Source organism: Amblyomma maculatum, unplaced genomic scaffold, assembly GCF_055883805.1.
Source record: "Amblyomma maculatum isolate TAMU_Amacu unplaced genomic scaffold, ASM5588380v1 scaffold_13, whole genome shotgun sequence".
NCBI lineage: Eukaryota > Metazoa > Arthropoda > Arachnida > Ixodida > Ixodidae > Amblyomma > Amblyomma maculatum.
Window position 1 is genome coordinate 30682578 of NW_028146738.1, and position 27901 is coordinate 30710478.

Sequence of the window (27901 nt, forward strand, 5' to 3'; positions counted from 1 at the left end):
GTGCCCCTGTACTGCAACAGGGCAGTTCTAGGCTGTTACAGTTATACAGACATTTCGTGCAATTGTGCACAATGTAAAATTGTGAAAGCAAGCAAAAAGAAGTGGTCCTTACAGTGCATCATGCTAACAATGCAGAGGGGACACAAACAGCCACACATAAAAAACGAAATGGATAGCAGGTAGCCTTTCCCAGTGGCACAGAGATAGCACTTAATGCGGGATGACCACAAATACAACTACTGTTAGGGTGATTCTGGCATGCACATTATCGACTTACCAGTAAATGACATGTTTCTCATTAATGCCAACATGTATAGAAAGGCAGAGAAATCAAAAACATGTTAGAAAGAGAAAGGTTTTGAAGCAGTTGATGCTTCACAGGTACACCTGGGCAGATAACTTGCATTCAGTGAACAGACAACTTTCTGTAACAAGCAGGAGGCACACTGGCATCATATGTGACGCATGGTCACTCATTCATTAATAATCCATGCATACAAAATGGGTGTGGAACTGGAGCACTGACAGTGCTGAAGTAGGCAAGTGCCGTAAACTTAAATGCTTAAGTGTGGGGTTAGACATGTAAGAATTTGTTGCATCTTGAAATTTTGTTACACGCCTGCATACCTTGGCAAAATCACAGGTGCTCACACACAAAATTTTGGTTAATCTGTGGGCTCAATCAACTGTGGTATCACGCATGTCCATGCTCACAGAACTTGTGGGCTCAAATTTATTTACTCAACCCATCTGGGCTCACTCTGGGCTGATCGTATTTTATAATGCAAGTGATATGCAGGAATGAAAGGCAGAAAGAGCTTAACTTGGCCTCTGTCCACCTTGACCTGCATGTCAGTGGCAACATTCTTTGGATGAAAAATTTACAGAGTATATGTGGAAGCATATGTAGGAAGATGTTTCATAGAATTCTCTTTTTTGGTTACCAAGAGATGTTGCTAAGCTGGAGCATTCTCAATGGTGCTTTGCCAAAGCAATGAATTTTTCTCCCCTCAATTGTGAGAAAGTAAGAAAAATTAGGTATGCACCCCCATCACCAAAATGCACACTATGATCAGAATATGAGTCAAAGACTAATCGAAAAGTGAGTAAAGAATCATTAAAACTCAGATCATTACCCAAATGTTAGTTCGTACTTGCTAACAACTTCGATAATAATTTGAGCTTAAATCCACACCCAGGACACAGATAAGATGAAATGAACCCAAGTCCGAAATTACTGCCATATGTTTGTGGAATCACTCATCTATTGTAAACTGTCTGTGAAATTGTGACTTTTTTACCCACTCCTGTATGAGCCTGTCAAAAGGCTTACAGTATAAATAAATAAAAATAATAAATAAATAAAATTGATGGAAGTTAATGCTGTGTGTGTCTACTCATTCTTAGTCCTTTGTCCGCGCTATCGATCTGAAGTTGCCTGACATACGACATACTTAGTGAATAAAATTGCAGCCGACATTGCCAAATGTTAAGCTGGCTAAGTTAGGCAAATGCCGAAGTGCTAAAGCATGATGACAAATGCTAACTTGACCAAATGCAAAGTGGTGTGAAAGCATGTAGCTCTTAATTTTGCTTTCAGTTTAGGTCTAGGGCATTAAGGTATGGCCTAAGGTAAAGATTGGTGTACAGTCAAACCTACATATACTGACAGCCGAAAATTTGTAAATCTCAAGTTTCATTATGCCAAAGTTTCCATGCTCTAGCTGCTCAAACAAAACAACAGGTTAGTCGAACACTAATAGTAGATAAGAACTTATATATTGCGAATTTGGGAATTAAGCAGGAATGTTTAGCAGTAATAGTGCAAATAAAGGTACCAGATATTGTTTTGTGCATCAGGAGGATAATGGGTAATATAAGCAAACAGCGAGCTTATCATTCGTGCCAGCACGGCTACTTTTGTGGGGTAATTTTAAGTTCAAGCCTCACGTATATGCACCAAATTTACACTTGTCCTGAACTTGCCTTATACTTTTGTTGCCAACAAAACAAAAAAAAAACGCTATTTGTTAGTGCAATCCTCTGATATGTGCTGTCGCGTTCTAGCATATTTATTGGCAGGGCGCGAAGACTGCACAGTGAGAACTTCATGGTGTCATTAGCTCCAGTAGTGGGGTGAAGCTTAGCTGGTCTGGTTGCTCAGTGCCTTCCCTTTATCACATAGCAATTGGAGTGGGCACTGTCACCACTGCCACAAAATTGATAGAACGTGTAGCAGCAAACTCCTTTTGAAGTGAATGAAGTTAAAAGCCTGTGTCATGACCTTATGCTTTTTTTGATGACCAAAGGGGTGGAAGCATGAAGAACTGTCGTAAAAAAAGAAGTATGCTTTTTCTAGTCTGCTGAACACTCCCCTCAAACTTATGTCAATGTCTGGGAAATGCAAAATCTGGTGTGTCTCGAATAGTTTCAGTTCTCATCCCACTGTCAAGGTGGCTGCAGATACGAATGCAATACGCAAGGCATTCAATAAATTGAAAGCATGGCCTAAATTTACTTCATTAAATTGCGAAAAAGCATATATGGTTTTCGATAGGGCAGAGATTGACAGTATAAAATGCCCTACATCTTGAATTTCGTTACATTGAGATTTGGTATAGAGGTTCCATTACAATTGCTGACTTGGGGATAACACACCTTAATATATCGATGAGGTAACAGTGCTTGGACCTATTATGCATGGATAGAAGTTGATGAAGATGACAACATGCAATGCAGTGTGAGCAAAAGACAGTTAAGCACTTCGTGGTGTTCAGCTCTGCCAATAGCTACAAGGTTCTATGCTCACTTCCCACAATAAATACAAGGGTTGAAATCTCCTCTAATTTTTTGTATTGTAGGTTTTCTGATCTTTGTAGGAGCTTCGTTGCTATAGATGTAAAAAGTCACTATTTCTTCTTCCTGATATCATGTTTACTGCAAGTGAAATGTACTGCATGTGCTTTGCTGGCTATGAACTATATATTTCAAGAAAGTATAATTCATTCTGGCATGAGCCCAAAAAAAAATTTGCAATGCCTTATGATGGTGCAAAGAAAAAAAGACTAATTCAAGTTAGAACATGACTAATGCCATTTCAAGGCTTGAACCTCAACTGCCAGCAGTGGTTAATGAAACTGTAGGCATTTCTGAAGTGTTCTCTTTCAAACACTATTCATGTATGTGTTGTTTCAGTGGGTTTGCTTGCCATTTTCATTTCTTCCTTTCTCAGTCCTCTGCGGCAGCTGGCATGAAAAAGTTGCATTATAACCTGAATATGTTCTTTAGAGTGATGCCTTCAAAGTCCTTTTATAGAAGTATATAAATACAAAATCCATGCAACACGTAGCATGCACAGGAGGTAGCATTTACAGCAAGCATTAGTACATGCCTGAATCATCATCATCATCAACCTGATTATACCCACTGCAGGGCGAAGGCCTCTCCCATATTTCTCCACTTAACCCGGTTCTGTGCTAGCTGCATCCACTTGACCCCTGCGAACTTCTTAATCTCATCCGCCCACCTAACTTTCTGCCGCCCCCTGCTACGCTTTCCTTCCCTTGGAATCCAGTTTGTTACCCTCAGCGACCATCGGTTATCCTCTCTTCGCACTACATGTCCTCCCCATGTCCATTTCTTCTTCTTAATTTCCACTAGAATGTCGGTAACTTGAGTTATTTCTCTGACCCACTCTGCATGCTTTCTATCTCTTAATGTTACCCCTACCATTTTTCATTCCATAGCCCTCTGGGTTGTCCTCAACTTAAGTAGAACTCTCTTGGTTAGCCTCCACGTTTCAGCCCCATAGGTGAGTACAGGCACTGTTGTATACTTTCCTCTTGAGCGATACCGGTAAGCTGCTAGTCATAATCTGCGAGTGTTTGCCAAATGCGCTCCATCCCATTCTTATTTTTCTTGTTATTTCCTTTTCAAGGTCCGGATCTGCGGTTACTACCTGTCCTAAGTAGACATATTCGCCTGCCTGTAGTAGACATGCCAGAATAAGCTACATTAAAACTTCTTTCTGTGTGAGTTGCAGTGCAAACATAAAGAACCACAAGACCAAGCACACAACAAAGCACTCTGTGAGTGGTTTTTTTTGAGGTCTAGATTTGCAATGAATTGGGTGAGCTACCAAGTTTAGAAATTTACCTAAACAGCCAAAATAATTTTTAGAAAGTTCTGGACACCTCAGCAGAATGCAGGTCATTCAATTTGTTTTAATTGAATTATTTTATTCACATCCAATGCCTCAACATTGTTTACCATGTGAAATCATTATTTACTCTGGTTTCTATGGTACCCATGCAGTGGCCTTTGTATGTTGGTCAATTTTCTATTGTTTTTTACCTACTATTACATGACATCATAACACTGGACATTCAACAAGTTAAAATAGGGTATGAAGAAACTACAAATTGGACATGCACTGCACTCACATGAGTCAGCCTTTGCACTTCTTCAGCATCAACACAAATGTTGACAAGGTCGGCGGAGGTTCCACTGCTCATTGATGGCTCAGCGATTGTGGAGCTATTATCAGCCAAGTTAACTTCTTTCTGCTTCCCAGAAGTAACTGACGATGATGTGCAGGCCAATTCCTTAGCACGCTCCTCTGCAACACGTGCTGTCACAACACACACCAACATTAGAGCTCTGTTCCCGGCATTACTGCACCACATGCTCCTAAGAGGACACTGTCTACCACAAGCTCCCAGGTCCCTTCACAAGCACTGATGAATAGCCAATTGGAACCATACAGTGCATGCCGTCAACAGTGCAGCCACAATGTTTCCAGTAGTAAGTCAACACAGCATCCTGACGAAGACATACATTGCAGAGCCATCTATGACCCATCCCACAAGCTCACTGTAGAGCAGAAGGTACATGCACGACACACCAGCAACATTTTTATGTAGACACATACACTGTGGTGCCATCTGTATGCTCCATCCCCCAAGTTCACAGCCAAGCAGAAAGCACAGGCACAACACGGTGCCATCGACAGCAGCACTGCTCTAGAGCCTGCAGCCTCCACTCCACTCAGAGCAACTTGAGAAGTATTTAGTGACTATGTTTGAGATTTTGAGAAATAAATGTTGAGATTTTCCCACCCATTACTTGGAGATAATGGCGACTGCATTGCAAGTTGTTGCTTGTGCAAGGAAATGTGTACACATTGATGACAGAACCATTCTGCTGGGTGTCAATGCTACAGTAATCATGTAAAATGCATCAAGTTAGGACTAAAAGCTTTAAGATATCCCAATCATTCAAAATACTACGTGCAATTGTCACCCTTTGAAAAACAGGTGAGTGCTCGCATAGTAGCAGCAAAAAGAAAGGTTTTATTTATTGGTCAGAAAAAAGCCCTCCTGGAATAAAATAATGCTACAGGAAGAAGCTAATGTCTCAGGTTATGTACTAGCCTCACAATACTTTGTGGGCATATAATTAGGCCTCAATATAATGCACTGCATGCAATCAAATCTCTGAAGTAACAAAGTATTTTGGTTTTCACAACTTTGTGTTACAGAACACAAATTTTTAGCTTAAGTGCACCAACTGCATCACACCACACTTGCAACAAAGCGAAATTTTATTGACGGCTCAAAATGAAACTACAAAAAAACTGCCCACAAGCTCGAATGGTCAAATGAGGCATATTCTCAAAGGTGCACCGGAGAGCGTTTGTGAAGGTGAGCACTGACTGGAAGACAGATAGAGCACATGGCCACTGTGAATGAGGATGGAATCAGAGTGCATTACTTGCTGGGGAGTACAGCTGAGGTCTGCAAATGTAGTGTTGAGGGAAACTGCCACTAGGCAGCAGGAGTGTCTGCACAACATGCACTCAGCAAAAATCAGATGCAGTTGTAACCTTGCCCTAAAATGTGCCCTGAATGCTGCGTGTCACCCGTTCCAAATAGAAACAGCAGTACAATTATTGCATTTATTCCCTTAAAGCTTGGAAAAAAAAGCAGTCATCCCAATCTGCCTGTAAACCTCCCTTCCCACTCGGACACCGCGCACACACCAACCAAGGCGAGCATTCTCACATTTGCAGTACAAGCGATGGTGTGCAGAGTGAAGCACGCTTAACTTTATCTGGTGCACTGAAGGGCCCTGTTCTTGCTGTCACTGACACAGAGAAAGTGAGGAAAGTCAGCATATCGAGTTGCTGGCCGTTGTTTCCTTCATCCATTGTGGATGCTGACGGTGGCAGCCAAACGTGCCATCCAATGAATAAAATGATGGGGACTTGTAGTTGAGAAGAGCAACAATGACAGTGAAATGAAAACTATACAAGTGGTGGCGTACCAATCACTCAATTAATGTCCACTTCCATCCCTGTTTTTTTTTGTTAACAATCTGTGAAATGTTATGGTTTCTTTATTAGTGAGAAGACAAATTTCGAGGTTGTAACATTTCAATGTTGCAGAATGCAGATTTGCCATACTGTTAGCAGTGATAAGACCTCATGCACATGTACCCACATGCAAAAGAACTCAGTAAAGAACTTGAAGTGCAGGAGAATCTGAGAAAGAAACATGGACACAGAATACATGCTATATTCAATATTTCCTGTGATGTCTTGTTCAATATTTTACTATTCTGAAGGCTTCAAACCCCACTTACGATTTTTTTCCTTAGCTTCTTTCTGGCTGTGTTTTAAAAGTAACACTTGTAAATATGCATCTGTATACCAAGCGTCCTAAACTGCTGCATCACCTGCATTGAAGTCCATACTGCATTTGCATTTTCACTCTACGCTTTCTACTGTCAATGCCCTTACAGCATCAACTACTAAGCAGCCCAAATTTCCATACAACACATATGGCCAAATTCAGGTTTGTTTTAGATGTACTATGTGCTTTGTTTTATAAATAAAATTACATTATTTACATAATATCTGCAGATGCAATGTAATACTGAAGTGGTAACTAAACTTGGCGACAGCCTTTCTTGGCTACCTGGACCAAGCATCCGCAACTGTTTCCTTCCCCCAGATAGTTTAGCTGCACGACAGTGCACCTGACAGTCTAGTGCAGTGCTCTCTGTGCAGTCTTACCTCGTCCCTTATACAAATGGCTCAATCGATGGAAGCCTGCAGTGACTACATGTGAATGACTCAGTCTTTGTTGTATCCCAGCTGTGGCAGCCGCTTTGATCGGGTCAAAAAGCAAGGTGCCTCTGTTCTGTGGCATCACTTCTAGCGAAGATACTAGGTGGCTTCAAATTCAGGAGCCTTCCACGATGGCATCTCTCATAGCCTCAGTCACTTTGAGATGTTAAACCTCATAAAAGAGATAGCTAACGAATGAGATACTTGTGGTTATCAAACTGTTTCTACCTTCACTCTCTGAATTGAAATTGACAGTCATGTCAGACATTTGTCCCATATTACAAGTTACGGATATACAGTGCAGTCTATAACGATACTGAAAAAGATGGAAAATTCTATCATTCTAACCGATTATCATTGTATCTGAGCTGGAAAAAAGAAAAACAAAAAACACAACTGACGTATTTTCTAATGCAAGCAAACTTGCCTCCTTACCAGCAATGACTAAATTGAGTTGAACAATGCTATTAATTGTATAGAGTGCTAACTAGTTTATTACAGGATATATGAAGTCATAAAATATATTAAGTATAGTTTAAAAAAAAGATGCAAATTCGCACTCATTTCAGGAACAGCTGAAGCCTGACAATCAGTGAGCATCGCGTCCAGGTCATTAACTGGCAGCAGTCCTTTTTATGTGCATGAAGCTAATTAGCAATTGGATGAACTGCAGGACATCCCCTACCTTGATAATTGGTAAGATCGTTGAGTGCAAATGACTATATTTTTTGTGAGGCTTCCAACCTCAAAATCCTGATGAATCTGCCATTTCATTTCAGAGCTATCGTGCCGTTACTGTGGTCGGCGCCATCTTTCACAGACATACAATTGGCAATGGCGATACAGCCGCACCCTTGCGCGGTGACTGGCAGTTATTACCATGATAGTGGTTATTTCTTTTCACCGTGTGTCAAGTTTTCCCGTCATTCTTTTAGTATTTTTACACATTCAGGCATTTTTCGCGTTAACAACTACCTGGGTAGTGGCAATAAAACTATTGTTGCATCCGATATACCGCCAATAATTTGATCGTTATAAGCAATATATCGTCATATTTGGTATCATTGTAAGTGGAATACACTGTATACAGTGTCCCTATAACAAGGCATCACCTGCAACATGGGAGTATTTCTGCTGCGTGTGAAGAACAGGTATGTTTGTGCTCAGTGGCTTTCTCAAAATGGGGAAAAAACAATGCAAAGCATAGCCCATGTTCTCACACTAAACCAATTAACAGACAGGTCAGCTTTATGTTAAAAGTATAGACACCCATTTTCTAGGTTTGTGTCTTATCCTTTGTAATAATGCCTATTACATTAATGTGCATGGATTAGCATGTAATATTGATCTATGCTTACTCAATAAATTATAATCGAATTTTTTTCGCCTGTTTCGGTTTCCATGGCTGAGCAATGGCTGTGACGCCAAAGTCAAGTGCATGTCAGGTGAGGAATAAAAAAAACTGATATCATTCCTGTATGGTTTGAACTCACTGCAATAATAAAGCTGCCCGTCTCAATAACAGCAACCACTCCATGTGAAAATTCGATGATTATATGGTGGTTTTTGTCATGCCGCATGTTAAGACTTGATTGTGATGTCATGCCATCTCCCAGCTGCTGAAACCGAAATACAAGTAAACATGCAGTTCACAACTAAATGCAGAGGCACCATTTCCTTAGGTAACAATGTATCACGTCTAAGTTGTGGTAGCCACTGCATGAGGGTGGCACATTTGTTTCACCGATGCATTTTCTTTGTCCTTCAAAGCCCCCATTCAAAGTAGAGAACAGCAAGTTTTCAGTGATGACTTTTCGGAAGGAGCCCAGCACGCTCTCTCATAATAATGCTCAACTGTGAGTGCCTCCTTCAAAGCCCACATTCAATGTCTATTTGGTACGAGCCCAATATGCTCTCATAATATTCAATTGTGAGTGTCTCTACCTCTGTTCAGCAGCTTTTCAAACATGTGACATAACTGCACATGTTTACTTACCAGCCTGCTTTTCCTTGAGGTATGCTTCATACTCCTCCTCTGAGTTGTACTCATATCGTGGTTGGGATAAGGATAAAACCCATGGGTCGAGGGTGCCAGGGAAGATATAAGTGCTGGGATCGAATGTTTGCCGTCTTTTACTTGTGGAACTGCCTGCATAATGGAAGCACGCTGTAGTTTACCAATTTTCACAGTGCGCAAGCGAGGCTGCCATGCATAAGGCTATCAGTTAGAAACATGTTTCCCTCCTCCTTCCTCCCCCTACACACGCACAACTCAGTGGCTTCGTGTAACAGCTTTTGTAGAAGATCAAATCGCAGTTTGTAGGAGAAATTTCAAATTTTGCAACAGAAAAAATGGCATTTTGTAGCAAAATTTTAGCTTTTGTATAAAAAAAAACCTTTTGTAGCTAAATTTCAAATGTCGAGATGCTTAAATAAAGGTTTGTTTTATTCTGGACCCCAATTGCTCAGATGTTTATAATCACCATAGCCATGCAAAAACCAGTTTCAAGCTTAAATGCAGTCTCTCCAGATTGGACAGTGCCACTGTAAGCCTTTACTGTCCATTCTTCAGAATGGCTTGTCCACTTTCAACATCTGCAAATTTTCAGACTTGACACCTTTTGAGAAAAGCAGCATTCAGGGGTGGAAGCAGGCTCGAGCATTTTGGAGCAGCTTTGGGAGCAGTAATAAACACATTCTAGAGCGGCTTTGGAGCAACAAAACGTGATTTGGAGCATGCTTCTTAGGTCAAACACCTTTGATAATTGCCATTATCTTTTTCTGAACTACAAAATCTACAATCTGATTCATTTTTGCATGTTCGACGCCTTTCCAACTTCACACTCATCTCTAAAAAGACTGAAGACCAAAGCATGTAAATATATATATATATATCACAGGCTGGCCTAAGCAACCACTAGGATCAGACCTGCAGTAGACGTAATGCTTGCTGGTGCACTTCATAACTCAACATCTAGTCTGACCTAATGTGTTTACCTATTTTGATTTGATGGATTCAACTGTCGAGTCTACTACTTCAATGTACTTGAGCAGTGATACTAATTTGGAGTCCAGGTGAATGGGCATGACATTTTCGCTCCCTTTCTTGAGGAAATCTACCAATGTATTTATTTATTTAGAATACTGCTCAAAGCCTCCAGATATGGGGTATTACATAAGTTTTTGATCCTATGTCCGGGCTTATTGAATAAATTCCTGAGAATTGGTTATTTTGTTCGCCAAAAAGGCACCTTCAGACCACAGCAACGAACCTTGATAAGATTGGCGCCAGTGCCGCTCCCGTACGCTTTGCCCACCGTGGGATCGCAGACTGCAGCACCACCTCGATCACCTTGTTTGTAAACATGGAGGTCTACAGGGGTGGATTTGGCTCAAGCATTTTTGAGCATCTTTGGGACATCAAGGCCGCCAGTTTGGAGCAGTCTCGGAGCAATATTGCATTTTGGAGCAGGATGGAGCAGGGAAAGCAGTTTGGAGCAGATTAGAGCAATTGGAGCAGCGCTTCCACCCCGTGCATTGGTGCTCATATTCCTGACGAGCCTGATCTCTTCCTGTACCTATTCCTGTTTCTGGCTGTATTTGTGTCCTTATCCTGTACATCACGGTAAAGTCGAGGTGCCTTCTTTCTTCAAGACCCGTGCTGATTGCAGGAAAATAGGGAAGAATATTTTTGCAGGTCCTGGGTGGGAGAGTCCCCCCTCATGTTGCTTGCTCTGCTCAGTGAAAAGCCGCGAGGCACGGGTTGTAGAGTGAGTGCCGATTCCGTGCATTATTTGCAATCTTTGCTTTCGTTCTTGTGCTTCCGGTGGTTTGGTGGGGTGGCTGGTTAGTCAAAGCCACGCAGGGAGTCAAAGTCATGACTCTGATTCTTTGCAGCGCACTGCAGCAATTCTGCGTATGCTTAGTGAAAATGTCCAAGGGTATTTACTGACCATATGCGGAGCTGCAAATATATTGTATACCTGCACGTGAGTTAAGCTGTGAAATTATAAAAGATGTTCCACATAAGGGGTTTGATTTATAGGAAGGGAAAGGCGTAGTAACTATCTCACTTGTTTTCTGTTGACACCTCAACTGTGCTGTAAGGGAAAGGAGGAAAGTGGGAGTGAAAGTGGAAAGGGAGAAAGAGGAGTCATAGTGGAGGGCTACCGAATAATTTCAACCCCATGGGGATCTTTACTGTGCACTGACATTGCCCAGTGCATGGACGCTTCATTTCGCCTGCATAGAAATGCAGCCCGTACGTGGTCGGGTTTGAACCTGGGTACTCCGGCACAGTAGTCGGGCGTCTTACCACTGCACTGTTGGCTGCTTTTGTATCTTAAGGGGTTGAAATTAAGGTACAAATGCAGCCAACAGAGTCCAGTGCGCGTGAACAAAAGCAATCAAATCCTTAAAGCTCCATCCACTGCTACTAAGGCCATCGCAGTCTATATCTCACTGGTATGAAAAAAAAGGGAAGCAAGCATGCAACTGCTCCAGCTCTGGTTTGCCGCAGGAGGTTAAACCGTTACTCGTTTGAAACCGCACAATATGCGCTTGCCAGCCTGCTTGCACATCCTGTGCACACACACACACGCACGCACATATCACACGTTCGAACGTGCTTTGACCCTTCGATGGGCAGCTTGCCAGCCCCTCTTCACCCTTCCCCCCTTCACCCGTGCTTTGAACTTGAGAAATATCTTGCAACCCCTTCTCACTCGCTCCCAGTAGATCGAAAAAAATATATAAACACCAGCAGGAGATACAAAAGTGACGTAGACAAACATCAATTTTGTGTCACGTGATTGTCTACCCAGGACATGGAGGAAGGAAAGAACTTCCTGCCTCCATGTCCTGGACAGAACTTCCTTCCTCCATGGCCCGGGATCTGCAAAAATATTCTGCCTCACACAGCGTTGCGAGCCAATATCAGTTTTAATTTCGGGGCATTTCGATTTCGCTGTCAGCGGAGTTATTCAGCGACTCTCGATGCAGGTGGAGTGCAGAAGTAGGCAAAATAATTTTGTAGCAGTATGTAGCAGGATTTATGATTTGGCGGTTTGGCACTATTAGCACAGTAGTTCCACCACTGACACAACTGTAAGCATACAACCTAACTGTAACCTATCACCTTCAGTCACGAATGAAAAATTAAGGCAGCCCACCATAGGGGTCCCCCGACAACTACTATCCCCATTCCGGGATGAGCAGCCTCAGATCTTGGCCACTGATGTATGAACAAAATGTGCTCTATGCTGGTGACTGCTCAGTCTTGACAAACCTCGCGATGGAATTATACTATCTCGACTCGCAAACTGTCAGCTAAAGTTTCTCATGTCTCGCAGGTCACTCCACGAAATGAAAAGCAAACACTACACAATTCCTGCTGCTTCGTACTAATCTGTTCTTAGTGTGGACGATATATCTTGTCAATTTCATCACTGCAGTCCCACAGAGGATGCTGAGGAGCTGTGTGGTAAATGGTGCCATGACACTTTGTACTAAAAAATTCTTTGCAACTACAGGAGTGCGTTGCAGTGCTGCATTGCACTGCTCTGCATTTCAGACAATTTTGTGATAGGCAAATAGGTACCACTTTGAAGTTTGATGGAGAAACCTAGAGGAGATGAGCTACAGGTGCAGTGATTTACTCAAAGATGAGAGGAGAGAGTCTCTGTTAAAGAATGTTTGGCTATGTTGGCTATTTCTTGCGCTTTTATATTGCTGCACAATACCCTTTCATTCCAATGTTGTACTAAAAAATTATTTGCAACTACAGGAGTGCGTTGCAGTGCTGCATTGCACTGCTCTGCATTTTAGACAATTTTGTGATAGGCAAATAGGTACCACTTTGAAGTTTGATGGAGAAACCTAGAGGAGATGAGCTACAGGTGCAGTGATTTACTCAAAGATGAGAGGAGAGAGTCTCTGTTAAAGGATGTTTGGCTATGTTGGCTATTTCTTGCGCTTTTATATTGCTGCACAATACCCTTTCATTCCAATGATGTACTCTATCAATAGAATAATCCCATATAAGAATCCTATATATGCATTTCAACAATACTGAGTGCACTTGTGCAAAACTGGTTGAGTTCAGAGCCAGAAAAAGCCCGCTGGACTTCAAGACACAAAACAATATGCACCTAAAGCTCTGTATACTGCAGGTTGAGTTTTGAAGAGGCCATTTATCATTCTCTGAGGCTCCCGGTGGGTTGATTCACAGCAGGATCAAATCCCTGGAATAAGTGCCATGCTGAGTGTCTACTGCAAAAATAGATTTCTGTCTCCTGAGATACTTTCTATTGAGGCAAAGATGAGGCTCTCCAAAGGCCTTTTTACAAGCTTTTTATCCCACAGGATGTAAGCACGAGGTTAAAAGAAATATTCCAGCCCGTCAGAAACAAGTTGGGAACCTAGCAGCCCTGGGAATCGAACCAAAACCATCCAAATACAAGTTTACTGCACTTCCGTGAACTAGAAATACTTCAGGCTATGAGCGCTGCCTGTTTTTTCTTCCTTCCACTTGTCTCATTGCTTCTGGCCTTTCTGTGCAAAGGAGTGCAGAAAAAACTAAAAGTGCCTGCGAGAGCAGAAACGTACCAGAAGGTGCTTGAGGCTTGGTATGCTGACTCTTCCGTGCTGCTGGCCGATGCCAACGTCGTTGCTTCGGTGAGGGATCACGAGGGTCCTCCTCTCCAGAGTCTGTAAAAAGATGTATGGCTCTGTTGGCTACGTTTTTTGTACTATTATATTGCTGCACTACCCTTCATTCCAATGTACTCTACCAGTGCAGAAGAATCATAATCATTGCAACAGTACTGAGTGCACTTGGGGCATAACTGGCTGAGTGCCAGAAAAAGGCCATTTTACTTGAATACACAAAAAGATATACACCCAAAGCGCTGTATGCTGCCGGATGAGTTTTGAGGAGGCCATTAGTTATTCCATGTGGCTCCCGCTGGGCTGTATCCCTGCAGCTTTAAATCCCTTGAAAAAGTGCCATGCTGGGCTTTTCACTGCAAAAAAATTAGTTTCAGTCTCCTGAGGTACTTTCTATTGAGGCAAAGATGAGGTTGTCCAAAGGCCTTTTTAAGAGCATTTTATCCCAAAGGGGACAAGCACGAGGTTGGGGGAAATCTTTCACCTCGTTAGAAACAAATTGGGAACCTAGCAGCCTTGGGAATCGAACCCAAAGCAACCAAATGCAGGTTTACTGCACTTCCATGAACTAGAAACACTTCAGGCTATGAGCGCTGCCTGTTTTCACTTTTTTCCACTTGTCTCATTGGTTCTGGTCTTCCTGTGCAAAGGAGTGCAGAAAGAACACTGAAAGGGGCAGCGAGGGCAGAAACGTACCAGATGCTGGAGGCTTGATGTGTTGACTTTTGCGTCCTTCTGGCCGATGCCGACGTCGTTGCTTCGGCGAGTGACCACGAGGGTCCTCCTCTCCAGAGTCTATGTAAAAAGATGTATGGCTCTGTTGGCTGTTTCTTGCACTATTACATTGCTGCACTACCTTTCATTCGAATGATGTACTCTACCAGTGCAGACGAATCCTATACAATAATCCCATATAATCATTGCAACAGTACTGAGTGCACTTGTGGCAAAACTGGCTGAGTGCCAGAAAAGGGCCATTTTACTTGAATACACAATAAGATATACACCCAAAGCACTGTACACTGCTGGCTGAGTTTTGAGGCCATTAATCATTCCATGTGGTTCCCGCTAGGCTGAATCACTGCAGCTTTAAATTCCCTGAAAAAGTGTCATGCTGGGCTTTTCTACTGCAAAAAATTAATTTTGGTCTCCCGAGGTACTTTCTATTGAGGCAAAGATGAGGTTGTCCAAAGACCTTTTTAAGAGCATTTTATCCCCCAGGATACAAGCACGAGGTTGGGGGAATCTTTCACCTGGTCTGAAACAAATTGGGAACCTAGCAGCCTTGGCAATCGAACCCAAAGCAACCAAATGCACGTTTACTGTACTTCCATGAACTAGAAACACTTAAGGCTATGAGCGCTGCCTGTTTTCACTTCCTTCCACTTGTCTCATTGCTTCTGGTCTTCCTGTGCAAAGGAGTGCAGAAAGAACACTGAAAGTGGCAGCGAGTTCAGAAACATACCAGAAGGTGCTGGAGGCTTGATGTACTGACTTTTGCGTGCTGCTGGCCGATGCCGACGTCGTTGCTTCGGCGAGTGACCACGAGGGTCCTCCTCTCCAGAGTCTACGTAAAAAGATGTATGGCTCTGTTGGCTGTTTCTTGCACTATTACATTGCTGCACTACCTTTCATTCGAATGATGTACTCTACCAGTGCAGACGAATCCTATACAATAATCCCATATAATCATTGCAACAGTACTGAGTGCACTTGTGGCAAAACTGGCTGAGTGCCAGAAAAGGGCCATTTTACTTGAATACACAATAAGATATACACCCAAAGCACTGTACACTGCTGGCTGAGTTTTGAGGCCAGTAATCATTCCATGTGGTTCCCGCTAGGCTGAATCACTGCAGCTTTAAATTCCCTGAAAAAGTGTCATGCTGGGCTTTTCTACTGCAAAAAATTAATTTTGGTCTCCCGAGGTACTTTCTATTGAGGCAAAGATGAGGTTGTCCAAAGACCTTTTTAAGAGCATTTTATCCCACAGGATACAAGCACGAGGTTGGGGGAATCTTTCACCTGGTCTGAAACAAATTGGGAACCTAGCAGCCTTGGCAATCGAACCCAAAGCAACCAAATGCACGTTTACTGTACTTCCATGAACTAGAAACACTTCAGGCTATGAGCGCTGCCTGTTTTCACTTCCTTCCACTTGTCTCATTGCTTCTGGTCTTCCTGTGCAAAGGAGTGCAGAAAGAACACTGAAAGTGGCAGCGAGTTCAGAAACATACCAGAAGGTGCTGGAGGCTTGATGTACTGACTTTTGCGTGCTGCTGGCCGATGCCGACGTCGTTGCTTCGGCGAGTGACCACGAGGGTCCTCCTCTCCAGAGTCTACGTAAAAAGATGTATGGCTCTGTTGGCTGTTTCTTGCACTATTACATTGCTGCACTACCTTTCATTCGAATGATGTACTCTACCAGTGCAGAAGAATCCTATACAATAATCCCATATAATCATTGCAACAGTACTGGGTGCACTTGTGGCAAAACTGGCTGAGTGCCAGAAAAAGGCCCTTTTACTTGAATACACAAAAAGATATACACCCAAAGCGCTGTATACTGCCAGCGGAGTTTTGAGGAGGCCATTAATCATTCCATGTGGCTCCCACTAGACTGAATCACTGCAGCTTTAAATCCCCTGAAAAAGTGCCATGGTGGGCTTTTCTACTGCAAAAAATTTCGGTCTCCCAAGGTACTTTCTATTGAGGCAAAGATGAGGTTGTCCAAAGACCTTTTTAAGAGCATTTTATCCCACAGGGTACAAGCACGAGGTTGGGGGAAATCTTTCACCTGGTCAGAAACAAATTGGGTACCTAGCAGCCTTGGGAATCGAACCAAAAGCAACCAAATGCAACAGTTTACTGCACTTCTATGAACTAGAAACACTTCAGGCTATGAGCACTGCCTGTTTTCACTTCCTTCCACTTGTCTTATTGCTTCTAGTCTTCCTGTGTAAAGGAATGTAGAGAGAACACTGAAAGTGGCAGCGAGGGCAGAAACGTACCAGAGGTCGCAGGAGGCTTGATGCGCTGACCCTTACGTGCTGCTGGCCGATGAGGACGTTGTTGCTTTTGTGAGTGACCACGAGGGTACCGCTCTCCCCGGCCGGAGTAGGCTTCTGGAATATCTCGTTCTCTGGACAGTTTAACTGCATGGGCTGTGTCCACTGGCTGTCTGGTGTAGGCAGTTGGATTGCATTGCTCTGTGGCCGGCTGGGCCCTTTGACCCCTGTCCTTTCGTACCCAGCTGGGGTGAGCTTTAGGAGTGCCTCTCTTAGCTTGTGGCAGGGCGATTTGAGCAACATTCTCTGTCGGGCCAGAAGAAGCCGATGGTATGCATCGCTCTCTGAGTGGTCGGGCTAGTTGAGCGTTTCCCTTTGCCTGGCTGAAGTGAGCTGCTGAAATGACTTGCTCAGTGGGCAGTTGAACCATATGAGAAGTGCCCTGTGCTTGCTTTGAGTAGGCAATTGGATTGCATTCCTCTGTGGGTGGCTGGCCGATTTGACCGGTGCCCTCTGCTGCCCAGCTGGAGTAGGCTGTTGAATTGTCTCGCTTCACCAGTGACGGGGCTGTTTGAGCAACACTTTCTGTCCAGCTGGAGCTGGCTGCTGTTGGAATGCATTGCTCTGCAGGCTCCTGGATCATTTGGGCAGAGCAGTTCAGCAATCACAAAAAAATCTTTTAGAATTTTCTACTGCACGAAGAATGTAACAAGAGATTGCCTACAAAGGTTTGAATGAGCATATTTCAAACACGGTAATTTATAGCAGGGGGGGGGGGAGTTAGTCCTGAGAAGCTTGGGTTTCTGAATGGATTTTAGAGAAAGCCTTTCTAAGCTCATCATACAAAATCTGGTATGCGAGAGTTATGCACAAGGTGTCATATTACATGAGTTTAGTTCTTGTCTAGCATTCCCATCATCTGCATTTTCCACACTTGAATGCGAGCCACGGAATGCCATGTGACAGGAGTGATGGTGCACCATCCAAACTATACTTGCCGTTGAAAGTGTGACAAATACTGTGCCTTTCCTTGCCTGTAAACTAATTATTTATTACATGTAGCACAGCAACTATTGCCAGTAGGAGGCAAATGATGAAAGGGAAATAATTGGGGATGAAGGGTAGGCTTTTGCTATTCTCCTAAGAAGCATATAAGATACCTATAATTTTTTCATAAAGATGCAAATTTTAAATATTCTGGGGATGTTTATTTCCACCTGTGGAATCCTGAATGTAAATATGTCATTAATTTTATGTAAAACAAGTCCCTCGGCTCTAGTAATACTATGAACCCAAATATCATAGCTTATGTTCTATAACAGGCAGGATAATCTAACTTGCTCCTTGATACCAAGGAAGACCAATCGCAAGAATTTTATGAACTTTCTCACAATTTCTTTAAACCTCAACCTTTCATAACATATTTCAGAGGTGCACAAGGATTTATCATGCAATTATTGGCATGTTTAAAATTTCCAGGAAAATTTTACATCTGCATCAATAAAAGTTTTCAGCTGAGATCAACTTGCACGTTCAAATGGGTTGCATGACCCATCCGTCACAAGAGCCATTGCCTGTATGACCAGGAACTCATGTGGTGGTATTTGAAAGATTCGCTGCTCCCATTTCCAACTATTCCAGAAGTCATTTCAGAAGCAACACAACACATCGAGAGCACTCCTATCCAACCATCCACCAATCAGGTGATGGGGGAAAGAGAAAACTGGAAAACGAACAATACATGGACAAAACCCACACACTGAAAAAGCAGGGGGAAAGAATATAGGCTCATGGAAGTCCAAAGCTTTCCAAGTTCAACATGTAAGCAAACTGTGCACAATTGCACAACTGTGAAGTGAGACTTTATAATTGTACAGTAAAACCTCGTTTATCTGGATCTCATTCACTCAGAAATTCAGTTAACTCGGACTCTGCACGGTCCAGGCAATACTTTATAGTTTAATAATGGCAAATGCTCAATACCTTGGAAGCATTTACCAGCACATCATTCAACTCAGAGAACTCCGATGAGAGCTACTGGCATTCCTGCATTACTGTGAAATACAGCACATATGTGCATCCACAGCAGGCAGGCAATGGGAAACCTATGCGAGACGAGTTGGTCTGTGGGCTGCTCTGCAAAAGCAGCAACATAAAACAAAGAAAAGCTGAAAGACAAGAAATGTGATAATGCTAGCAGATCATGTGTGCAGTGGGTGGGTGGCACCGGTGACCATGCACCTTAAGAGAAAAGTAACATCGTCATCATTGTCAGGGTAGCAAGACTTTGTATTGCTATCAAATGCCTATCACTGCTGTTCATTGGCTGCGCTGGCTGCATGCCCGATTTCGTGGTCCTTATTGTTTCTGGTGCAATGGTGACAGCGCACGAATGATACAAATGAGTGCCCGTTGCTCTATTAGACTGTGTGGGGCCTGTTGGCACTAGCGTTCCGCCCCACAATGATGGCAATTGCCACTCCAGTGAAGCTGAAACTATGTTGGTGGCATTGGCATGCGGACTTATTACGACATACTATTGAAAGTTCTCATGAAGATGGAAATTGTCTCAATGAGGAAAATCACAAGCAGCTGCTGCCACAATGTCACACTGTGCAAGAGGCCCCTGAGAGTCGCGGTGCTCGAGAAATTTTGTGTTGGATTGAGTGTACACACCACCACTTGATGGGATTGAACACAAATGTTATCACCCAAATTCTGATAAAGAAACAAACAAAAATAAGACAGTTCTTATATGTTAAAGTTATGCATATGCCCCATACACTTTGTTTTATGGCAAATTCGATAATTTCAAATTTGATTAACTTGGACATATTTGCTGGTGTCTAGCAATCCAGATAAGCCAGGTTTTACTGTGGCACCATAAAGTACTCTTTGGCAGCTATTCCTTAATCAAGGCTATCTTTACTAAGCTTGTCAGACAAATGCAGACTGTAGTTATAGAAAACTGTCGAAAATTGCTTACAGATCTTACACTTCATTTATTCATTTTATTTGTATAATCACTTGAATCATTTTACCAGAAAGGGCAAACACAGACCATAAACTAGCAGTGTAGGACTGCATATTTACATTGCAGAATTGGAACTAGAAATATAGACCTAAAGTATTCTGGTGCTGTTTTTTTCACTTATGCTTGTGCACCATAATCAATTTCCGAAGGATACTCAAGGCCAAACACTTGAGCTGGATCAACTCAAGCATTATACAGTGCGTCCTGTACTGCCACATGTCAGCGCTAGGGTAACTTGTACTGACATTCTTGTGCACAGTGTGCAGTGTAAAATTGCTTCAGAGGTACACCTGGGCAGATAACTTGCAGCCAGTGAACAATTGTTGGTAACAAGCATCAGGCACACCGGCATCATGTGTGATGCATGGTCACTCATTCATTCATTTATAATCCATGCATACAAAATAGGTGGGGAAGTGCAGCCCTAACAGTGCTGAAGTAGGCAAGTGCAGTAAACCATTAAATGCTTAAGGGTGAAGTTAGAGGTGTAAGGATTTGTTGCATCTTGGAATTTGTTACACACCTGCATACCTTGACAAAAACACAGGTGCTCCCACACAGTTTTGGCTAACCTGTGGGCTCAATCAACAGTGGTATCCCACATGCTCATGCTCACACAACTTGTGAACTCAAATTTATCTAATTACAACTCATGACTAATCTGGGCTCACTATAGCCTGATCATTTTTCATAATGCAAGCGATATGCAGCAATTCATCAGAAAAGGCTTAACTTGGCCTCTGTGCACCTTAACTTGCATATCAGTGGCAATGTTCATTGGATGTAAAATTTACACAGTAAACCTGGAAGTACATGTAGAAAGATGTTTCATAGAATTCTGTCTTTTGGTTACCAAGAGATGTTGCCAAGCTGGAGCACTTTCAATCTTACAGCCAGTGAACAATTGTTAGTAACAAGCGTCAGACACACTGGCATCGTGTGTGATGCATGGTCATTCATTCATAATCCATGCATACAAAATGGGTGCGGAAGTGCAGCCCTGAGAGTGCTGAAGTAGGCAAGTGCAGTAAACCATTAAATGCTTAAGGGTGAAGTTAGAAGTGTAAGGATTTGTTGCATCTTGGAATTTTGTTATACACCTGCATCCCTCGGCAAAAACACAGGTGCTCCCACACAAAATTTTGATTAACCTGTGGGCTCAATCAACAGTGGTATCACACATGCTCATGCTCACACAACTCGTGAACTCAGATTTATCTAATCACAACTCATCTGGGTTCACTATGGGCAGAGTGTTTTTCATAATGCAAGTGATATGCAGTAATGCATCAGAAAGGGCTTACCTTGGTGTCTATCTATCTTGACTTGCATGTCAGTGGCAATGTTCATTGGATGCAAAATTTACACAGTAAACCAGGAAGTACATGTAGGAAGATGTTTAAAAGAATTCTATCTTTTGGTTACCAAGAGATGTTGCCAAGCTGGAGCATTCTCAATGATGCTTTGCCACAGCAATAAATTTTTCTCCCCTCTGTTGTCAGAAAGTGAGAAAGTTAGGTGCACACCACCATCACAAAAACACATACCATGATTCGAACAAGTCAGACTCAGATACTGATCCAACAGTATGACTCATTAAAACTGAGATCATGACCCAAACATCAGTCCATACTCGCTCACGACTTGGATAATTTGAACTTGATCCCACACACAGTACTTGGATAATGAACTTGACCTGAGTCCTAAATTACTGCGACATGTTCGTGGAATCACTCATAGGTAGACTAACTCGCACTTTCATTCCAGTATGCTCCGAGAAGTCGGTACAAATTCACTGAGATCATGATCTGAGACATGAATGAATCTAGCCTCATATTCGAACCATAATTCGAGTTGTGACTGAGTCTGGACTAAAGTTCAGATCATGATCTGAATTCAGATTCTAAGTTGTCAGTGAGCCCACATGCAAGTTTAGATTATAGTTCGAATCGTGAGTCTGGACTTGTATTATGAGTTCAGAGGGCAGGCCTTGAATAAGATCATGCTGTTTTTGTAGTAAGTGCAGGTCTCTTTTTTGCCTTTATTGACAGCAGAGGAGAGGAGACAATACTGTCACATGGGACACTTGCGGATGCTGTGTCTTGGCAACACATCTCGCTGACAGAAAGAGAAATCTGTGGAGTCTTCCTATGTATGCTGCCTGGCAAATGTCATGCTTTTTGCACATTATAAATATTGCCAGCAGTACAGAAACTAATGTGGATAGGGCCATAGTCAAGCCCTTTCTATCTTTCTGTTCATGCCTGCAGGCAATCTAAAATATCAAACTTTGATTGCATTTGATGATATAGTAAAATTCATATTGGCATTTCACTCACATGAAAAACAGCCCACTGGACCAAAAACAAAAAAGGAGCCTCCTACTTCTGCCTTCATTGGGCAACTCAGGTTATAAAAATTTCTCAGCTCAGTGACTGAGCCCAAACGAGTCATGAGTCAATGTGATTCGTGAGTTAAAACCAGTGAGCTTAAATGAGTTGTGAGTCGAAGTGAATCAAGAGTTGGAGTGAGTGAGCTCAGATGGATAGCTAATCCCGAGTAATACTGAGTGGCTGACTATGAATGAGCCATAACAGAGCGAGTTGAGGCTAAATGAGTTTAAATCCACAAGTTCAGTGAGCCCAAGCATGTGTGAGGGATTCTGACTGAGCTCATAAATTCACCTCAATTTTTTGCGCGAGCCCGAGTAAGCACTCTGATTTCACAAAGGTATGCTCAAAACTCGGATCATTACCTGAAACCCCACTTAAACTGAGTTCATTGTATGAATGAGTTTGGACTCACTCATGACTCGGATCATAATCTGCACCCCAATCCACGCATACTTAAGACTTAGATCTTGATCTACATTACTCAAATAATGAGAATGACTTGCGAATGAGTATGACCGAGCCCAAGTGAGTCAATTCATGAGTGATCTCATCGACCTATTACCACATGTGAGTGTTGCATGCAGGACAACCTTAAGATGGAATGGGTCAGCTGTGTAAGCTGTCCATGGTTTGGTAAAATCAACAGCCATGTAAATATTGCTGTAATATGAAGCTAGCTTGAAATCCTGACATCCTGGTCATTTGAGCAGCTCTGTGGCTGAAAACGTTATAACTATTAAGGTAAACTACAAACAAATCAACTATACCTTCTTTGTGTCAGCAATCTCCCTCCTGGGTGTGGACAGGATGGCAGATTCCGGATCATCCGGCTTTTCTAACAGGCCACTGGGTTCTCCATCAGCTGTTCAGATTCATAAGAAAATAGACAGCTACACGTTATCCTGCATTTCTTAATGCACAATCAACTAAGGCTATATTGCACCAAATACAGTGCTTGATATAGTGGGCGGCTGGTTTCTAAAATGGCACCATTTAAGTTTGGAGCAAGCAAACCTTGAAGTTATGATTATAAAAACTGCACATTGCCAGGGATTCACAACATAGCAGAAGTACAAAGGTAGCAGTTTACCATCCAGGAACTTCGAGGTCGTGTTGGTGTGCACACAAAGTGGTCTTTGAGAGTTCCGGCCATCGCCCACAAAATCTTCGTCACTGTCACCCGAGACGTCTGGCATTGAATGCTGCACATACATTACAAGGCTAATACACCATGCGGTCAACTCAACATGCCACTGTGGCACCCTCTTAGCTGCTTGCCAGCTAGTGTCAGACAGAGTTGCAGTTCATGCAGTGCTGTTATTACCAAGCCAGCAAAATTAAATTTCTAGGTTCTACTACCAGCTGAATTAAATTTCTAAAACTCCTCATAAGTGTAACTTTTGCATGCAGACTTCATTAAAATGATCTGATCCTGCTTTCAGCAGCATGAACCAGCACAGCGGCCATTTTTTTGACGCGATCAGCCAATTACAATGTCACAACGCGGCTTGTAATCTTTTTCCCATATATGTGTTGCATATATATTGCTAATAAACAACAATGATCAAAACAATCACTTTTTGCGTACATAGAGAACGCAACGCGTCTACTCCAAGGCGGTTACCTCCTTGGTCTCCGCGTGAACAGGCGCGAACACAGCATAGTTGCACTCACCGAGACGCTGTTAGTGGGTCGCCCTCTCCCGACGCCGCCCGCGGCATGATGCATCTGGACATATGCGCAATTTTGTGCGGCATCAGAAAGCAGTAAATAACTCAGATATTAGACCGTGCATACCATTAAAGAAATTTAGCCTTCCGAGAGCGCAATGAGCCCAGCTTATATGCATGACTTACCAAGAAGCCTGGATCTTCTGATTCGAATAAAGGCAGTTCTTCTATAGGGTTCAGCGGCTGGCCGCAGCCATGGCAAGGTAGAAGCTCGCTTTCAGTTAGCGCTTCGTCCAAATCCAACTGCGTCGCAACACACATGCTATACTCGACATCCATTACTCGGGAAGTAGTAGATGTCGCACTCAAAAACTCTTTACTTTTGCCATTTGTGGCCTGAACCAAACGTGAACGCAAACATCTCACAGGTCGCCGCCGCGCGATCTCAGCAAAATGCGCATGTGCGAGAGCGAAGAAGATGGACGATATAGCGCGTGTACGTGGTCGAAGATGATTCGTTTGCATTATGGCGGATGTGACGCAATAAACTGCAGATTCTTTTTTTTTTTGCCAATGCTTCTATTTGATAATGATGTATCATAATATTGTTAGTATTATTATATTATTATTAAAATATAGTAGGTGCTTGCAGCGTCGCATATTGCCGTTTCCCGAAACCTGCAGCAACGGAAGTGACGGGTGCGTCACTCAAAAGTTGCGATAGCGCTAGCTTGTGTAGGAACGGAAGCTAAGTTCATAATTAGCGACAGCAAAACTGCGATTCAAAATTTTGGGAAGAGAGGATATCGCCGGAGACGGCAAAAATTCTCACCCAAAGAACGCTCAATAGGAAAATTCAGTTAATTTGGACACCCGCTCACGCTGCCGCGCCTGGTAACGAGGCGGCTCACGAGCTAGCCCGAGCTCTCTACTTCCGGGTAGCCGTCAAGCCCCCCGAACACTGGATATACGACGAGCGTGTGCAAAATTACGGGGAAATCATCGACCATTATAAATTGGGACGTAGACTGGTATCCCCGCCAGATGTTAGACTAAATAATAGAGAAACGGTCGAGTGGAGGCGGCTACAGACTAATACGTTCATGAACCCGGTCTGGGCGTTTCACGCGCTACCAGACCTTAGGGACAATGATCTGCAAACACTGCGGGGCGAGAGGGACCCTCGACCACATAATTTGGGAGTGCCCACAATCTCCTGGGATAGCACAAAATATTACAAGTAGAGAAGCCTGGGATACCCTGCTGCGAAGAGCGGACCCTGCGATCCAGCACCGCACCGTTCATCTGGCGGTAGAGGCTGCAACAAGCCAAGGGCTACATGCCAGCCTCTAATCCGCGGGCGCACGTCTCCCCGGTCTTCCCCGGCACGCGTGCCGGGGGCGGGGAAGAGGACGTCTATTTCCGATGGACTTAAAAGTTGTACAACCAACCAACCAAACACAACCTTAGGTTTTGTTCGAACATGAAGCGCAGTGCGGAAACTGAAATGCAATATTAATAAAATAGTTTTATTAATTAAAATTACTTATTGTAAACAGCGTAATATATCGCTGGCGTCTGTCGCGCATTCTTCGCGACGCTGAATAACTTGAAAGATCGGCGCGGTGTAAATCCGTAAATAAGACTTCAAAGCATGTTAAAAGAATATTGTTGCTGAGAGCTGTCTGTGAAAGCAACCGAAAGGTAAGACTCTCTCTGAAGGCAGGAATTTATTACGGTGAAGGTAATTGAATAGTGTAACCATTGTCCTACCATCACATCCTGGCTGCGTTCACGGCTGGGTTTGTTGCAGTTATGAAAAAAAAAAACATGGTATTATGCAACCTAAAGTTGAGCATACCCTAGGAAATGTGGTCATAATTTATTTGAATATTGTGAATTTAAAGAAAAAAATTGTACATACAGGAATTGAACACATGTCTTAGGTTCGTGGTGTTAATCTATTGCGCCACAGAAGTAAATTTTTTTTTATTGCATGAAAGTACTTCGAGTACCAGGTCGCATTCCGCAACCTGTCAATATAGAGTTACACCAGCATCGAGCTCTCACTTTGATCACATATCAAAATTCCGGGAGACATACATGCATCCAGTAAATGTATCCAGGCAGGAGGTCGATCCTGCGCAGCAAATACCCCCCGCACCATAGCACAATGTTCTCTGAACAGACTTCGATGAACGTGGTGGCTCTGCGTGGCGATCGGTCATGCGGCTCTTTCACAGGCTAAGTCCCATGAGCACAAAAAGGTCACATGGCGCCTCAGAAGCTTCTTTTGTAGGCAAAAAGCTTATAGTATAGGGTGTTATATCAATGTCCTTTTTGAGAGTCTGTTAGGAATGTCCCAAAAAAAACACAGCATCGCGGCAATACACAAAGTAATGATCTATAGTTTCTGGCTGCTGATACAGGTGACAGTCTACTGACCATGGCACATAAGTCCCTTTTGCACAAAGCCACGTTTTGGCAGGAAAGGTTGATGAGAAAACATTAAGCTTTATTGACTTTTTTGTTGTTTTATTTTTAAGCGACGCCACCAAGCACTTCCTTTGCTGTAGTTTTCAGGGAATGGCAATACTACATATTCTAGACCACTGTAGCAATATGCTGCAGCGTCGCGCCCATACCAACAGAATTCAGATTGCCCGTCTGCTTCATTCAGGGATTGTGTGGTGGTGCTAGTCTTACGCCAACACTCACAAGTTTTTTTTTCTTTTACCATTCCTGTTTGTAAGTATTAATAATGCAGACAGTATTTTATCAGTGGTAAAAATAGTCCCGTTTTTGGGAAGTGCGCACATCTAAATTTTAGAGGGTAGTTTGGCGTATGTACACAAAGGACGCCACTATTACGCCCTATTCCGTTGCTTTTTTGTAAAAGGACAAGGGAAGAGGGTCACGCTGACCCTTCAGGCTGCAGGCACTGGCTAAAGACCACTGTACGGTAGCTTTTCGACCGGTTCTGCAAGTCTGTGGTGCGCATGTTTTCTGCCCGCTTGAGGAAGCTGCACACAGAATCGCGCACTAAGGCAGGCACAACAGAAGGGGCGCACCGGGAGAAAGGGTCGAAGATGTCGCTCACATACCCACAAAGATATGTCGAAACGGGGAGTCCACAAATGACAAGTCTGCCAGCCTGATCTACAAATAATCAGGAGTAAGAGGCCAGCTGGCCAACTCACGTGATCATGCGACGTAGTCCAGTGCCGCCGGGGAAGGAGGTAATCCAATTGGGGCGAGAAAGCGCGAGCTGCGGACGAGCAACTAATGACTCTTCCCCCGCGCATGAGCACGCCGACACGGGTCCGCTTTCGCGGAGCGCAGAAAGACAACTGAGGAGTGGTGGTGACTATGATGAGCTATGATGAGGGGGGAGGGGTTACTGGTCACGACTTATGCCGGCCTGTAGCAGCGGCGGCACTCTTGGCAACCAGGGGAATGCGTTAAAGGGAGGCTAAGGACAAGGTGGGAGGCGGGGGGGAGACGCGCGAGACACAGGTTCGCAGGCGTCCGAAGGGCCGAAGCACGAAAGCACAGCGATGAGGACCACAGACACAAAGGGGTATCCAGGGTGCCCGTGAACCGCGCACCATGAACGCAGTCACGTCCGGCAAGACCGAGCCAAGCGCAGGGTCGGCTTCGGTGCGAGCAGCGTGCTGCTCGACGAGTGTCCTGGCTCCGGGAGGGAGCCAGAACGATCTGGAAGGCCTGAGCGTGAACTCGGGAGCGACATCCGGCCCGGTGGGTGGCGCGAGGACTGCGGGGGAATTGCAGTAGGCTGTCGCGTCGGTGAAACCGGGCGGCAGCAGGGAGTGACCGCTGCCTTGGCCGCGGTGCGGCCAACACGGGCGCGCCTTCAACGCGGAGGCAACGGAGGTGTGCAGCCAGGAAAGTCAAGACCCGCATCAGGAATCTCATCAAGGGAGGAGGATGTGCTGGCAGGAAACAGAAGTCTTGGTATCCACTGCAGCACCGGGGTGCGC

The 27901-nt window shown here is 43.6% G+C and overlaps 1 protein-coding gene across 1 annotated transcript in view; it reads right to left on the bottom strand.

The window, feature by feature from the left end:
* Positions 1 to 27271, bottom strand: part of LOC146172497 (uncharacterized) — a 43370-nt gene extending 16099 nt beyond the window's left edge. Inside the window, exons 1-12 of the mRNA XM_084585838.1 lie at positions 27101 to 27271; positions 24087 to 24203; positions 23905 to 23958; positions 23321 to 23432; positions 22998 to 23092; positions 16807 to 17437; positions 16033 to 16134; positions 15261 to 15362; positions 14492 to 14590; positions 13736 to 13837; positions 9126 to 9278; positions 4443 to 4630 (exon numbers count right to left, since the gene is read on the bottom strand). Coding sequence (XP_084441964.1) covers positions 4443 to 4630; positions 9126 to 9278; positions 13736 to 13837; positions 14492 to 14590; positions 15261 to 15362; positions 16033 to 16134; positions 16807 to 17437; positions 22998 to 23092; positions 23321 to 23432; positions 23905 to 23958; positions 24087 to 24203; positions 27101 to 27205 — 1860 coding nt within the window. The 5' untranslated portion in view covers positions 27206 to 27271. The remainder of the gene's footprint in view (positions 1 to 4442; positions 4631 to 9125; positions 9279 to 13735; positions 13838 to 14491; positions 14591 to 15260; positions 15363 to 16032; positions 16135 to 16806; positions 17438 to 22997; positions 23093 to 23320; positions 23433 to 23904; positions 23959 to 24086; positions 24204 to 27100) is intronic.
* Positions 27272 to 27901: the final 630 nt, after the last annotated feature.